The 16,999-nt window shown below is 41.4% G+C and overlaps 1 protein-coding gene across 2 annotated transcripts in view; it reads right to left on the bottom strand.

Annotated features, from left to right (window-relative positions):
- Positions 1–16,999, bottom strand: part of TXNRD3 (thioredoxin reductase 3) — a 69,628-nt gene that overhangs the window by 30,381 nt on the left and 22,248 nt on the right. For both annotated transcript variants that reach the window (XM_045494040.1, XM_045494039.1), the window contains exons 6-10: positions 16,877–16,996; positions 9,226–9,368; positions 7,129–7,244; positions 5,665–5,890; positions 4,124–4,216 (exon numbers count right to left, since the gene is read on the bottom strand). In XM_045494040.1, coding sequence (XP_045349996.1) covers positions 4,124–4,216; positions 5,665–5,890; positions 7,129–7,244; positions 9,226–9,368; positions 16,877–16,996 — 698 coding nt within the window. The remainder of the gene's footprint in view (positions 1–4,123; positions 4,217–5,664; positions 5,891–7,128; positions 7,245–9,225; positions 9,369–16,876; positions 16,997–16,999) is intronic.

The following is a 16,999-nucleotide window of genomic DNA, read 5'->3' as shown; positions in this document are numbered from 1 at the left end:
ATGACGATATATGTCCACAAGAGCTTACACAAGAAATCTTCGCAGCAGTTTTACCCCAATACCCCAAACTGCAAGCAGCCTAGGTGTTCATCCACAGGAAAATGAACAAACTGGCACACCCGTAATTTTATATTCACATAATCATACAATAAGAAGAAACAACAACATGGATGAATACGAGGAGTACATACTGTATAGTCCCATTTCTGTGACATCTGGGATAGGCAAAACTAGTCTACGGTGACAGAATCAGAACAGGGTTGTTTGGGTCAGGGAATGGGAAGGGACACTGGAGAGCTCTCTAAACTCACACAAATAGTCTGTGACCTTCAAATGAGTATGGATTAGACGAACATGTGCATTTGTCAAAATTGACTGAACTGTACATCTAAGATATGGGCACTTCACCACATGTAAATTACACATTACAAAGTAAACAATTTACAAATTTAGATACTGTGAATAACTTTATACCAATATATTCGATAACTCAGAGGAAATGAACTAATTCCTAGAAAAACAGAACTAATCTAAAGTAACTAAAAAAAAAAAATATGGCACAAGAACAGATGCTCAGATCAATGGAACAGAATAGAGAACCCAGAAATGGACCCACAAACGTATGGCCAACTAATCCTTGACAAAGCAGGAAAGAATATCCAATGGAATAAAGACAGTCTCTTTAACAAGCAGTGCTGGGAAAACTGGACAGCAACATGCAGAAGAATGAACCTGGACCACTTTCTTACACCAGAAACAAAACTAAACTCAAAATGGATGAAAGACCTAAACATAAGATAGGAAGCCATCAAAATCCTAGAGAAACAAGCAGGCAAAAATCTCTACGATCTTGGCCACAGTAACTTCTTACTCAACAAGTGTCAGGAGGCAAGGGAAACAAAAGCAAAAATAAACCACTGGGACCTCATCAAAACTAAAAGCTTCTGCACAGTGAAGGAAACAATCAGCAAAACGAGAAGGCCACCGACAGAATGGGAGAACATATTTGCAAATGACATATCAGATAAAGGGTCAGTATCCAAAATCTATAAAGAACTTACCCAACTCAACACCCAAAAAACAAGTAGTCCAGTAAAGAAATGAGCAAAAGACATGAATAGACACTTCTCCAAAGAAGACATCCAGATGGCCAACACATGAAAAAATGCTCAACTTCACTCATCATCAGGGAAATACAAATCAAAACCACAATGAGATACCACCTCACACCTGTCAGAATAGCTAACATTAACAACTCAGGCAACAACAGATGTTGGTGAGATGTGGAGAAAGAGAATCTCTTTTGCATTGTTGGCGGGAATGCAAGCTGGTGCAGCCCCTCTGGAAAACAGTATGGAGGTTCCTCAAAAACCTAAAAATAGAACTACTCTATGACCCAGCAATGGCACTACTAGGTATTTATCCAAGGGATACAGGTGTGCTGTTTCGAAGGGACACATGCACCCCCATTTTTAGAGCAGCACTATCAACAATACCCAAAGTATGGAAAGAGCCCAAATGTCCATCGATGGATGAATGGATAAAGAAGATGTGGTATATATATACAATGAAGTATTACTCAGCAATCAAAAAGAATGAAATTTTGCCACTTGCAACTACATGGACACAACTGGAGGGTATTATGCTAAGTGAAATTAGTCAGTCAGAGAAAGACAAATATCATATGACTTCACTCAGATGAGGACTTTAAGAGACAAAACAGATGAACATAAGGGAAGGGAAACAAAAATAATATAAAAACAGGGAGGAGTACAAAACATAAGAGACTCATAAATATGGAGAACAAACAGAGGGTTACAGGAGAGGGTGTTGGAGGGCGGATGGGCTAAATGGGTAAGGAGCACAAAGGAATCTACTCCTGAAATCATTGTTGCACTATATGCTAACTAATTTGGATGTAAATTTTAAAAATAAATAAATAAATAAAATTTAAAAATTTTTTAAAAAATAGAAGGCCGTAAAAGCTGTATGACTGTTAAAGAAATGGAATCACTGGTCAAATACATATATGTATAGAAAATTCTAGGCCTTGGGGTGCCTAGGTGGCTCAGTTGGTTAAGCGCCCAACTTCGGCTCAGGTCATGATCTCACAGTTCATGAGTTCAAGCACCATATCGGGCTCTGTGCTGACAGCTCAGAGCCTGGAGCCTGCTTCGGATTCTGTGTCTCCCTCTCTCTGCCCTTCCCCAATTCACACTCTGTCTCTTTCTCAAAAATAAATAAACATTAAAAAAATTTTTTACAGAAAATTCTAGGCCCAGATGGTTACATCAGTGAATTCTATCAGACAAAGAACCAATTCTAATATTATAAAAATGCTTCCAGAGAATAGAGAAAGAGGTAATATACTCCAAACTGTTTTCATGAGCCAGAACAACCTTGCTACCCAAATCTGAAAAGCTCAATATATGAAAGGAAAAGTATAAGCCAATATGATTCATGAATATAAATGTAAAAATTCTAAATAACCAAATCTAACAATATACAAAAAGAACCATTTCCAAGCTGGGTTTATACCAGGAATACAGAGTTGACTGAATGTTAGAAAACTGATGTAATTCAACACATAAACAACAGATTAAAGAAAAAAAGTTTTGATCCATAGCTACAAAAGAAAGTGTTACAACCAAACATCCACTCATGATTTTTAAAAAACAAAAAATAACCAAACAACCCTTGGCAAACAAGAAAAAGAAGTTCTTTCACTTAATTAATAATATCTAACAAAATCCTGCAGAAAACATTAGTCTTTAATGATGAAACACTGAAAACTTTCAATACTGAGAACAAGACAAGAATGCCACTTGTCATTTCTTGGAGGTCCTTGCTAGGGCACTTATGCAAAAAAAGAAATAAGAAGGAAAAGAGCAGATATAGGGGCGTCTAGGTGGCTCAGTCGGTTAAACGTCCAACTTTGGCTCAGGTCATGATTTCACAGTTCCTGAGTTCAAGCCTCATGTCGGGCTCTGTGCTGACAGCTAGGAGTTTGGAACTCGCTTCAGATTCTGTGTCTCCCTCTATCTCGGCCCCTCCCCTGCTTTTGCTCGCTTTCTCTCTCTCTCTCTCTCAAAAATAAACATTAAAAGTGTTTTTTAATTTAAAAAAAATCAGATATATTCATGGATCAGAGGACTGAATATTGCAAAAAAATTACTGATTGATTTATATGTCTAATGCAATTCTAAGAGAAATCTTAACTGGGGTTGATGGTTTATTTTCTTACTTATTTTTTGACTTTGTTGATTCTCCCCATATTGTTTACATTTTTAGCTCAAAATAATCATGACTATATCAGTATATAAAACACAAACATATCATTTAGGTTAAAACTCTAAACTATAGTATGTAAAAGAAATGTTGACATCCAAATATCATCTGTTTAAATTAGAACTGTTGCCACCCAGTATAGTCCATGGACTATTCACACTGTTTGCAGATTTTATATTGTTTGTTTTCAAAACAACAAGATCTTTATTGCTGTTTCTGATTGTAAGATATATTCAATTTTTTTTTTTAATTTTTTTTTTCAACGTTTATTTATTTTTGGGACAGAGAGACAGAGCATGAACGGGGGAGGGGCAGAGAGAGAGGGAGACACAGAATCGGAAACAGGCTCCAGGCTCTGAGCCATCAGCCCAGAGCCTGACGCGGGGCTCGAACTCACGGACCGCGAGATTGTGACCTGGCTGAAGTCGGATGCTTAACCGACTGCGCCACCCAGGCGCCCCAAAATATATTCAATTTTTACACTTGACCTTAGCCAAAAGGCCGAGAAGTGATGAGATATATATTGAATTTTTATTGAAACTATTCAAATGCCCAAATGTAGAAGATATCTAATGCCCCAGAAATAAGTCAGGTATACCTGCTTCCAGATTTTGTTCTATGCATAATTACACCTACTTATATGTTTTCTTAGGGTATTTTTCATGCACAGTGAAAACTACCAAACATCAACAGCTCAACTACCTGCTGTACTTATTATAGTCTGAGAGAGAACCAAAAGAAAAAAAGTTAAACTGGTAGAATTTTCCCATACACTTCACCTGTGCTAATTTATGAGCGTGTTCACCCACTTACTGCTTATAAAATAACAACTTACTGTATTATATACTCCTTCAATAGTTTCTGGCCCTTCGGTGGATTTAGCCACTACTTTCAGCTTTCCAGGTGACCCTTTCTCCAACTGTTGAACCTGGTAAGGATAAAACACGTAATGATTCTGTGTAAACGTGACAGAAAATAAATGGGTCATAGGGTGCACACACGTGTGTGTATGTGTGTGTGCGTTTAGGTTTTTGGACCAGGTAAAGACAGAGAAAGAAAGGACTGTCACAAAATACAGTTTGGAGGTAAGACTACATTGATGGACTAGTTGGTGGTAACATAAAAGGAGTGAGGGACACTTTGTAGGTGTTGGCTTAATAAATCGCATAGACTATAGCGCCACTTACTGACTACTGAGATAGGCCCGAAAGATGAGCTGGGGAATACATTTAGGAAGAAAATCAAGAATTTCATTTTTGTCTTAATAAATTTGAAATGCTTATGAGGAATTCAAGCGGAGATATCCCACAGCCAAATGGATAAATGGGTGTGGAGTTCAGGAGAGAGGCCTGAGCAGGATATATAAATCTGAGAGCCATTATACCATTGAGACAATAAAGCACGGACCTAACGAGGACCGCCCAGGTAAAATGAGCAGAGAAGAGAAGAGGGAGCAGGTGCTCTGACATTTACAGGTCAAGGAGATGCGGAACCCCAGGTTGTGGCACCAGAAAGGTCAAGAAAGGAGAATGTTTTGGGGGCGTGGGTGGCCCAGTCGGTTAAGCATCTGACTTTGGCTCAGGTCATGATCTCGCGGTTCGTGGGTTCGAGCCCCGTGTCAGGCTCTGTGCTGACAGCTCAGAGCCTGGAGCCTGCTTCAGATGCTGTGTCTCCCCTTCTCTCTGCTCCTCCCCAACTCATGCTTTCTCTGTCTCTCAAAAATGAATAAACGTTAAAAAAAATTTAAAAAGAAAAAGGAGAATATTTCAAACAGAAGGCATGTCAATTTCACAAATGCTACCCAGAAGCCTATCACATAAGGACAGAGATGTGACCATTGGCTTTGACGGCATGGAGTGTGCCACAGACCCCAACATGCAATTTCAAAGCAGTTAGCAAGGATAGAAGCAGCTGAGAGTTGGCTGAACTGGAAAATGGAGGCAAGAAACCAGAAGTCTCCTTATAAACAGGAAAAGAAACATGGGGACCCAGCCAGAAGAGCAGAGAGGAGCAGGGAAGGCTCATTTGTTTAAAGAGCAGAGACACTGGTGGGAAACGCGGGGGGGGGGGGGGGGGGGAGACAGCTAACTGAAGATGGGGCATCCCTGGGAAAGTGAGAGAAGGTGAGAAAATACGCAAGGGCCTGAGAGGAACAAGGACACCTTCCTGTATGGGGGCGAGGATGGGGGGAGAACTGTGGGACATGTGGAGGTCAGTTCTGTAGACCAGGAGGTGGGAACACTAACTTTAAGGTGTCTTACTGAGTACAGACTAATTTATTTCATGAAATGAATTAAGTACCGGTAGAATAAAATAACTAAAGAGAGAGTAAAAAACTAAAAATAAAAGGAATTTCCGAATGCCTTTCAGACTTACCATCACAGGTATGAATTTTCTTAAGAACTTAACACCATGTTGTTCCATGTAGGAGCCCACTCTCTCTGCCATTTCTTGATCAAAGCCCCGAAGAAGGACTGAGCGCACCATAACCGTGACATCTAAGCCAAGGCCAGTAAGAACTCCTGCACATTCCAGAGCAACATAAGACGCGCCCACTACTAATGTTTTGCCAGGGCAATAAGGTAGAGAAAAAAGGTCGTCACTGAAAAATAAAAACAAGAGGAACACCCAGGCAATAAAAATGAAACGAATTATAGGGGCACCTGGGTGGCTCAGTCAGTTGGGCATCCGACTACAGCTCAGATCGTGATCTCATGGTTCATGGGTTCGAGCCTCACGTCAGGCTCTGTGCTGACAGCTCGGAGCCTGGAGCCTGCTTTGGATTCTGTGTCTCCGTCTCTCTCTGCCCCTCCCACACTTGCGCTCTGTCTCTCAAAAATAAATAAATCTAAAAAAAACATTTTTTTAAATGAAACGAACTATTTAGGTTTCGATGTGTAGAGGTCTGGCTGCATTGCAGCGTGGTGTTTGAAAGAAGAAACATGAACAGAATCAGCCTTTTGGAGTTTATAATAGTGTCCACAGTAGTTCTTTCAAAATCAAATTAGTGGATCACAAGTGAAGGTATTTTAAAAATGAAACAGAATAGAAAACATTAGACAACATTATACGTGATAAGAAACATGGTTTGAGTGTGTGTGTGTGTGTGTGTAAATCTGAACGGTACAACAAAAAAATGCATTTCTTAATGTGCATCTGCTCAAAAAAGTTTGAAAGTCACTGTACCATAATGTGTTATACAATGTCCTCTTTATGACCATCCAGGGATAGTTACTGTGAAATCTCAGTATTAAGAACAGCCACGAGGGGCGCCTGGGTGGCGCAGTCGGTTGAGCGTCCGACTTCAGCCAGGTCACGATCTCGCGGTCCGTGAGTTTGAGCCCCGCATCAGGCTCTGGGCTGATGGCTCAGAGCCTGGAGCCTGTTTCCGATTCTGTGTCTCCCTCTCTCTCTGCCCCTCCCCCGTTCATGCTCTGTCTCTCTCTGTCCCAAAAATAAATAAACATTGAAAAAAAAAATTAAAAAAAAAAAAAAAAAAAGAACAGCCACGCTTCTCCTCATCCACTGGTTCATTATCATATAGACACTAAACCCTAAAGCTATTTGCATTCCCTTCCTTGCTTCGGCCTCCACGAAATTCCCAGACCTCGATGAGCAATCACCTAGAATCATACAGCCTGTATTTGTCCCACAGTTTGGACTTATTATTCACCTAGCATTATTTTCTCTTGGCTTCGTGATGTTAACCACTTAGCTTCTTGTGTTATACTTTTTATGTGTCATCAATTCAAATCTTCTGTGAAACGATATCAGAGACTAAACAAATTGGAAACATAAACGTAACGCAACTTCCAGTTACAACTGCCTATTTAATCTTACCTAGTAATGCAGTACTCTTTATCTCCTTGGATTCCTAAATACCGTGGCCTTTCGCCTGTTGCTATGACAAATTTTGCAGCCGTGTAGGAAGTTTCCTGTCCTTTTCTATTGGTTGCCTGGAAGAGAGGAAAGTAAATTTCACCTTTTTCCACACACACGGTAGAGTATGAGACACTCTGGACAACCAGTTACGACCCTTACAGACCTTCCCATCCAACAGGAGCGGACGTGTAAAACTAGTAATGCAGGGCGATGAACACCAACATAGAAAAGAGAAGTCTTTACAAAACATCAACCAGAAGAGCCCAGTGGAAGTAGGCTGCAAAGCCAGCCAAGGACGCTTCAAAGGTGGTGATATTTCAAGTGGAGACAAGAAAGTGAAATGATCTGAGAAGAATGGAAATCCACAGAGAGAACAGGGCATATAAAAAGCCCATAGGCCTGAAAGCGGCTGGTGTCTGGGAAACAGCAAGTGGCCAGAAAGTGGCAGGAAAGGCGGGTTTGTGTCACGGTGAAGGGAAATAGATTAGTGCCAAATGTGAACACATTTATATGCCATTCTAAAGATTTTGGCTATGGGGGTGCCTGGGTGGCTCACTTGGTTGAGTGTCAGACTTCATCTCAGGTCATGATCTCATGGTTCGTGGGTTCCAGCCCTGCGTCAGGCTCTGTGCTAACAACTCAAAGCCTGGAGCCTGCTTCGGATTCCGTGTCTCCCCCTCTCTCCGCCCCTCCCCTGTTCGTGCCCTATCTCTCAAAAATGAATAGACATTTAAAAAAATATATATTTAAAGATTTCGGCTTTGGGGAACCAGCAAAGGTTATTCATTGTTGGCATATTTTCAATTACATAATTCATAAATACATTTTCATCAAAAAAATTCAGAAACCAATGAAGGTGTTTAAACAAGAAGGTGGTTTAAATAGTGGGATGGAGGCCGGGCCGCCTGGAGACAGCCACCTGCTCAGGTGGGTCCGGAAAGAGACAGACAAGCGCAGGCTGTGGAGGTGGAGGGACAGAAACCTGAAATTAACTGAGCAGACACCGATTATCAGTAAATGAGGAAGCATGCAAGAGGCAGCTACGGTTGTGAACGACAGGCTTCTATTCAACCAAATGTGCTGGGCATGTCACAATCTGAGAAATAGAACTACCCGACCCATATTTCTGTTACGTTTCATGTGACTGACGGAATTCAAATTGGACAGCGTGTGGGTTCAAAAGGGGCAGCTTTGAGTGGACCACCTCATACCTTTCCAGAGATAACGAAGGACTACAAAATAACCTCAGATCTCACCAAGAACACTGCACATTGGGCTATGAAAGCAGAGTTCAAAAGAAAACTAGGTGTTGAGGGTTATATGATCTTTTATAACTCCAATTTAAAATTTTTGTGTTCATCAAAATGATCTCATTTTCCTTATGTGCCGATCTTACGATATGTAAACATTACAAAATTATAAAATATGCTCATTTTCGTGCTACTTTTATTAATGCTTTTATGAATAATATATTGGAGTCCTGGTTAAGGTTTCATTTTATTCTTACTTTTTTAATCATTATATTTTTACTGAAGTACCATTGACACACAATGTCACATTAGTTTCAGGTGTACAGCACAGCAATTCCACAAGTCCATGGGTTACACTGTGCTCACCACCAGTGTCGCTGCCATTGGTCCCCATACAACACCACGCTATTCTATTCTATTCTCCAGGCTGTACCTTTTATCCCTGTGACTTACTTATTCCATTTTTCCCATCCGCCCCCCCCCAAGGTTTCATTGTAAAAAAGAATTACGTTGCTAAAATTTTTAGTTTTAGTCTTTCAAACTTTGAACTACCTAGTCTAAACATTTTCTTTTAAGATAGTAATAAAATCAAAAGGCAAATAATAACCTCAAATTAAGGGCTCTCTCAAAAGGCAATTCCTTCAATTCGGCAGGGCGTGTGGAATCAACGACACTGGGGAAGAAGCGAGTGCACTCAAGGCCGCGTGTGTGCATACATCAGCGACAGCCCTTAACATGCAACGTGGTGTTTTTAGATCAAGGCAAGTTCCAGCAATAGTAAAGAAAAGCAATGAACAAACAGTACCTTTATTCTATGATGTTCAACAAATTCTCCATAGGAATTGACATAGTCCACAGACTTTTCCCTCAAGGACAATCTGTGGCCCCAGTTTAGAGAGCTGATGTGGTTCTGAATTGCTTCTGTCATGGTCTCCCAGTTGTGTTTCACTGAAAATAAATAATCAGAGTGAAGGCATAAAATGGATTCTATTTTTATTTTTATTTATTTTTTCAATTTACATTCAAGTTAGTTAGCATATAGTGCACCAATGATTTCAGGAGTAGATTCCTTAATGCCCCTTCCCCATTTAGCCCATCCCCCCTCCCACAACCCCTCCAGCAACCCTCTGTCTGTTCTCCATATTTAAGAATCTCTTATGTTTTGTCCTCCTCCTTCCTGTTTTTATATTATTTTTGCTTCCCATCCCTTGTGCTCATCTGTTCTGTGTCTTAAAGTCCTCCTATGAGTGAAGTCATATGATATTTGTCTTTCTCTGACTAATTTCACTCAGCATAATACCCTCCAGTTCCATCCACGTAGTTGCAAATGGCAAGATTTCATTCTTTTTGATTGCCGAGTAATACTCCATTGTATATATATAAAGTGGATTTTATTTTATTTTATTTTTACTTATTTATTTGTTTTGGATTTTATTTTTAATGCCCAATCATATACAACCACATGGAAGCCATACTGTGTACTGCTTTAAGAATCAAGAAGTATGAGAATGCAAACTGGTGCGGTCACTCTGGAAAACAGTATGGAGGTTCCTCAAAAAACAAAAAATAGAACTACCCTACGACCCAGCAATTGCACTACTAGGTATTTATCCACGGGATACAGGTGTGCTCTTACGAAGGGACACGTGCAGCCCAGTGTTTATAGAAGCACTATCAACAATGGCCAGAGCATGGAAAGAGCCCAAGTGTCCATCAACGGATGAATGGATAAATAAGACGTGGTGTATATACATACAAAACAGATGAACATAAGGGAAGGAAAGCAAAAATAATATAAAAACAGGGAGAGGGACAAAACATAAGAGACTTTTAAATATGGAGAACAAACAGGGTTACTGGAGGGGGGATGGGCTAAATGGGTCAGGGGCATTAAGGAATCTACTCCTGAAATCATTGTTGCACTAGATGCTAACTTGGATGTAAATTAAAAACTAAATAAATTATTAAAAAAAAAACAATCAAGAAGTAAACGCAAGGGATGCCTAGGTGGCTCAGTTGGTTAAGTGTCCAACTTTGGCTCAGGTCATGACCTCGCGGTTCGTGAGTTCGAGCCCCGCATCGGGCTCTGTGCTGACAGCTCAGAGCCTGGAGCCTGTTTCGGATTCTGTGTCTCCCCCCTCTCTGCCCCCTCCCCTGCTCACACTCTCTCTGTCTGTCTCTCAATAATAAATAAACATTAAAAAAAATTATAAAAAAAAAAGAAAAGAAGGGAACACAAGACTTCAATCTTTTTCAGGCCAGTTACAGTTTATACTTCTTTCTCTTTAATATTACAAAACATAAGCAAAACGTTTGAAAAGAAGAAAAACATCCATGGAGAGGAGAATGGGGAAACCAGTCCAAAACATCACAAGGCAGGAGGATTATCATTCAGGAGCACCCCACGGCCACTCTTGCACTCCAGGAGGCCTGGTGCACACGGCACCCCAGATGTGAAGAGAAGCGGGTCTCAGGTCAGCGAGCACCACACATCCTCCTGACCGGCCCAGCCTGGGCCCCTCCCTTTCAGTTCACCTGGAGGTGGTTTTATGAGAGCCAAGACCCTACGCTGCTTTATAATCGGTGTGGTTAGTGCTCACCGCTGCCCCACCACGTGTATCACAACGTTTGCTCATTTCCTATTGGACGTGGAGCAGGAGCTGTTGGAATCAGAATTTCTCGTCATCCTGGATCTTCTAGACAGGATTTATTTCCTTGTGTTCATCCACCTCGTCTGCTGATGCTGGTTCCCAAAGGAGAAACCAGTCTCCGTGCAGCACCATGCTTATAATACACAGAGGCCAGCCCGGGGATCCCATCAAACTGGAAGAGATTCCTGAAGGCAAACCCAGTCCGCTGGGTTCATCCTCAGGTCCTGTCTGGTGACTCACCCTAGCCAACACTCTCAAGAAAGGCCTCAGTACTCATCAGGAATGTACCCAGCAAGTTCATGGCCTGGATATCATATCTTTCCCTCTAGGATGTCAATATGCAGCAAAGTCTCCTAAGATCATGCAATCCAGAGGGTCACTGTGGTCGCTAAGTTACCCGACCCCCACACCCTGAGCCCAGAAGGTAATGACCCAGCAGTGATGAGCCTCTCCACAGTGGCACATGTCCTCATATCCTAAGATCCCTCCTCCCCTCTAAGCTGGAAAAGTTATGCTTGTAACCCTTCAAGAACCCCTTATCCCAAGGACCTTCTCAGTCCAGGATCCCCTGGGAAATCAGGCTGAAACATAAAAATTCTTGGACCTGCCACAAACCTATGGAGCCAAGACAAGCTCCCCCAGGAGATTCTGATGTGGCAAATCCAGGGACTGGCACTTTGGAACCACCTGCTCTACTGTTTTATCCACCTGTTTAGCTTTGTAATAGTATCACCATTTTAACTATTGATGGGAAAAATTACTCTCCACACTTTTCAAAGGCTGCGCAGCTATCCTCACACATTCACTTTCAATACAAACTTTAGAATAATCTGTCAAGTTCCAAAAAAAAAAAAAATTTGTTGAGACATTTATAATTTTGAGATAACAGCTTTACAATATTGAGACATCCCATCTAAAATTCTCAGTATATTTTTTGTTATGCTTTTATACTTTCCTTATCTATTTTGTCCATTCCTAGTAAATTTTTCCCAACTTATTCTATCATTTTGTTGCAATTTTCATTAAATATTTAATTTCTTATTGTTGATGTGATGAATCTATTGATTTTTGCACATATACCTTATAAGCCACTGAGTGAACTCTTTTTTTTTTCACATGTGGTAGATTTTTGTTTAAAAGGAAACACGATTACAAAATATTATGAACTCAAAGTCCTCTAAGATTACACTTGTAGCTCCTACCAGTCCCATGTTTCAAGTCTGAGAAATTCTGATATGGTATTCCGTTTTTTTTTTTAAGTTTAATTTAAATTCCGGTTAGTTAACCTACAGTGTAATATTAGTTTCATGTGTACAATTTAGTGATTCAACAGTTCCATACAACTCTTATTAGTTCTAACATTTTTTAGTTCGATCTCTCACATATTCTAGGTATCTCGTATACGATCGTGTATATAACTGCATATATACATACATGACAAGTTTACACTCTCTTTTTCTTCCTCTTTCTCAAGTATGTACTTTTTCTTTCCTGTTCTTCCTTTTTGTGCACTGGCCAGAAGCCCCAGAACAATGCAGATATTAGTAGTGGAAGTGGGCTGCCCTAATTATTGACTTTAATGTAAATGCCTCAAGCTCTTCTCCACCAAATATTTATTTTAATTTTTTAATTTATTCATTTTGAGACAGAGAGAGAGAAACCCAAGCAGGCTCCGTGCTGCACTGTCAGTGCAGAGACTGAAGTGAGGCTCGATCCCATGAACTTTGAGATCATGACCTGAGCCAAAATCAAGAGTCGGATGCTTAACCAACTTAGCCACCCAGGTGCCCCTCCATCAAATATTTACATCTGACTTTTCTTCATCATGTAAAGGAAGTGTCCATTTCTTTGCTTAGTTTAATGACAGGCATTTATTTATTTATTTATTTATTCATTCATTCATTCATTCATTCATTCATTCATTCATTTATTTATTTTAGGCCATAACAGAGCTGGAATCCAGGTCATCATGTGGGTTTTAGCATCCCTACTATGGTTTCCTAATGACTCACTCTTGTGTCTCCAGAACGAACCCTCAGAAGTCATAGTGTATCTCTTTAGTCACTGCTGGAGAGGATTTGCTAATGCTTTTTCTAGAAATTTGGTACCTCTGTGGCCTATAGCTTTCTATTTTTACACTATCTTTTTGTATCACTGTTATGTCAGTTTCAAAAAAAAAAGTGAACCCTTCTATTTTTTCCTAAGCTCAAGAACAGTTTGAATACAGAAAAAATGTTCCTTGAAGAGTTGAGGAAATTTACATGTGAATCTGCGGTCTCTTGGAGAATGAATTGTCCTCAGGCAATGTTTTCTCTGATAATTCAAGTCAATTCTGGTCATCTATATTTTCTTAGAATATACTCCCTTTCATCGAGATATTTAATATGCTTACCACTAATTTGTATATTGAATTTGTTTTCTCTCTCCTCTTCCTGTAGTTGTATTTCTTTTCTCACACCTAATGTTACATAGTTGTATGAATTCTCTCTCCTATTCCCCTGATTGGATTTGCCAAAGGTCTACCTACTTATTTGCATTTTCAAATATATTCTTGGTGTTTTTCATTGATTCTATTTTGGGGAGGGTGTTAACTAATTAATTCCTCAGTGTGTGTGTGTGTGTGTGTGTGTGTGTGTGTGTGTGTTGCCTTGTACAGTCTCCCTAAGTCTCCCTATCTGGTATTGCTTTGGTTTTCATTTCCCTGATATATCTTTTCCCACCTATTTACAAATTTCCCATCAATTTTAAATTGGAAAATTTAAATTTGCCATTTAAAAATTTTAAATTCCTATATTCTCAACAATTATCTCTTTTTGTTTTAGCTGTGTGTCCTGCAAAAGCACATGGATGAGTTCTGTCTATGCAACTTGAGACGCTGACTCATTTAGCTTTATTCTAATATGTAGAAGACTGCCCTTATGTCTGCCATCTTGCTTTCTGGGTTGTTTTTTGTTTGTTTTAAATGAGTTTCATGCTGTTTCTTTGTATATTTTCCCATTCCCTTTTTCTTGGAAGTTCTATATTCAATTTCTGATCTGGAAATTATGTATACATTTTAAATTTAGTTTAATCCATATTTCTCTGCCAACATCAAGTATGAAAGCATCTAGAACATTCTCCCAGACCAAGATTTCAGCATGTTTTCATTTCCTTTCTCTTACCCCTTAATCTATGACTTGCCTTGGCCATTCCATGGAGCCTATGCCTAAAAACTAAGTTCTAAATTCCATGTGATGGCTGGCTAGGTATTTCTTAGTGTAGCACCTTGAAATTAACTTAGAAACATTCTGTATGTGGAACTTCGAGGAATCTAATACAAGATTTTACTCACTCTAGGAAACTAGGAATATTAAGCCCTTAGATGAGTTCAAGGACATAATCTGGCCCTTCAGGGGGGTAAAGTGGCATAAACATCTGCCCCGCTGTCCCTTCCTGAAAGTGCAGAGTCCCAGCAATGCAGGGCAGTGTGCACGGACAGGGCTGACACACCAAGAAGTTCTCAGCTCATGGGGAACCCTGCCTTGGCGTGTCGCCTGCACACAGCCCTGCCCGGCTGTCCCCATCACAGGCCACCTGCACAGTTCCATCCTTCATGGCCTTTCTCCATCTCAGGGTGTTTGGTGTTTTCTCCCCACTTGGCCATGATTACCCAAGTAACTACCTAACTGCAAATCTAAAATGTACCCAATTCAAACCCAATTCCAACTCATTTGGCCTTTTCTGCAGCATTTCCCTCCACTTCGTTCTTGGCTGAGACTCCCCATGCCTGGAATCTTGCCCTTAAAAATCTAGGGTCTCCTGGCTTCCAATGACACACCTCTCCTAGTTTTCCTCGTCTTCCTCGCCCACTCCTTATCAGGATCCTGTCTCTGTCTTCTGTTCTTTTCCACCCAGAGGGTTTCCCTGGCCCCTCTCAGCAATTCCTAAGACTTGAACCGCCACCTACAGTGTGGTTGGCAAACCCAGGCCCTGCCCAGACCTCGCTCAAGCACAAACTGTCCCCAGATAGCGAACTCCACCAGGATGTTCCGCAGCGGCCCAAGGTGGACAATCCACGCAAGATGCAGAATTCAGGGAGCAGGAAACTTGAAGGTGAAGACGACCCGGTGGCTAAACTATCGAATGCAGACACCTCATTTTATCTACAACCAGTTGGCCCTGGAACTGGACCAAAAGCTCTCCATGGAGCTGAGCATCTGGGGAAATCTGTCCGTGAAGAGTCTGTCCAGCCACAACTCATTGTGCTGAACTCCAACCACACCTGGCCACTAACTCACACTTGCCCGTGTTTTCCAGCTCGGCCAATACACTACATTGTCACCCAGTCCCTCTTCCTGGATTCCTTCCTCTCCTTCACCCTCTACCCCACCTGTGACCTGGGGGGCCTGGCAGAATTACCTGCAAGGACACGCTCATGCATACATTTCTTCAGTCAAAATCTCTGGGGAGACAGACAAATTCTTGAAATTTTTTTTAATTCCGTATTTGTTATTCTAAAGCGACAAAATCACCGATCCACTCCTAGCCTGTTGATTCCAGGCCTTAAATCCTCGAGATCCACCTCATGCTCTCCAGTCCGAATCCAGCCTTTGCCCAGGCCTGGTCCTTTTCTCCTCTGGGTTAGGGAACAGCACCCCACCTCACCTCCATATCTTTGGACCTGCCCCCCCTCCCCACCTCCAGCCTGCTAAATTCCCTGGTGCCACCAGAGGGATCCAGAATCCAAACTGTGGTTCAGGTTCCTCTCCTACAGACACTCGATGGCTCTCTTACTGCCTTTGGAGTCAATCCTCACTCCTTCAGATGGCACTGAAGAGCCTTCACAACTGCTTCTCTGTAACCTCATTTCTGCCAGCATCCCTCCCCCATTCTCCATGCCAGTCATTCACTTATCTGCCAAGTACTCCGTGTTTTCTCACAGCTCGGCAGTTCAGAGCAAGCTGCTCCCTACCTTCAACGACCCGCTTCTCTGTGGCCCTCAAGATGCAGCTCAAGGGTCACCTCCTCCACCTCGGACTCTCAAGGCCACCTTAAGTGCCCCCTGAAGGTAATGCTCAAAACCTCACCATGAATTACAGTGCATGGAATCGCTTCTCTTCTCTTCTCTTCCAACAGACTGTGGTCTGCTTAAGGGCAAGGAGCCGTATTTTCTCATATCTGTATCCTCAGAGCCTACCCCGTAAGTATTTATCGCACGAATTTGGTTTCCATCTTTCATTAACCAAAGACATATATAACCACTGGTAAAGTAGAAAATGTTATCACAATAATGGGTAAAATTCAAACAATGACCCTGGCTGTTCTATTCTCTTTATACCTAAGGAAAATCTGAAAATAGCAATTATTCTCTCTCATGTTCTGCAAAGGGTCTGAGATGGCTGTACCTGTCACAATCCCTCCCTACGCACCAAGGCCCCTGACAGCAGGGCCAGGCTTAAAGCAACCACCCCTGACGCCCCTGTGCCAAAGTGGGGTCCTAACAAGTGTTCATTAAATGAATTTCAGACTCAACTACAGTAATATAAATCACAAGCCTTTCTCTAAGAAACTCATTCTATCAGGGGACCTGGATGGCTCATCAGTTAGGCATCCGACTTCAGCTCGGGTCATGATCTCATGGTTCATGGGTTTGAGCCCCGCATTGGACTCTGTCCTGACAGCTCAGAGCCTGCTTCGGATTCTGTGTCTCGCTCTCTCTGCCCCTCCCCTGCTTATTCTCGCTCTCAAAAATAAACATTAAAAAAAGAAAAAAACGCATTCTGTCTTCTTTTCTCCCAATCCAAATTTTTATATACTATTACCCACCTTGTTGACCATACTCCCAGCCAAATTTCCTGGAGTCATTTAATGCCTGCCCCAAAAGGGCAGCTTGATGCATCAATTTCTTAGGAACACAGCCCACATTCACACAAGTGCCGCCAAGACCTA

This window comes from Leopardus geoffroyi, chromosome A2, assembly GCF_018350155.1.
Source record: "Leopardus geoffroyi isolate Oge1 chromosome A2, O.geoffroyi_Oge1_pat1.0, whole genome shotgun sequence".
Taxonomy (NCBI): Eukaryota; Metazoa; Chordata; class Mammalia; order Carnivora; family Felidae; genus Leopardus; species Leopardus geoffroyi.
The sequence above is the reverse complement of the archived record's forward strand: the minus strand, read 5'-3'. Positions and strand labels throughout refer to the sequence as shown.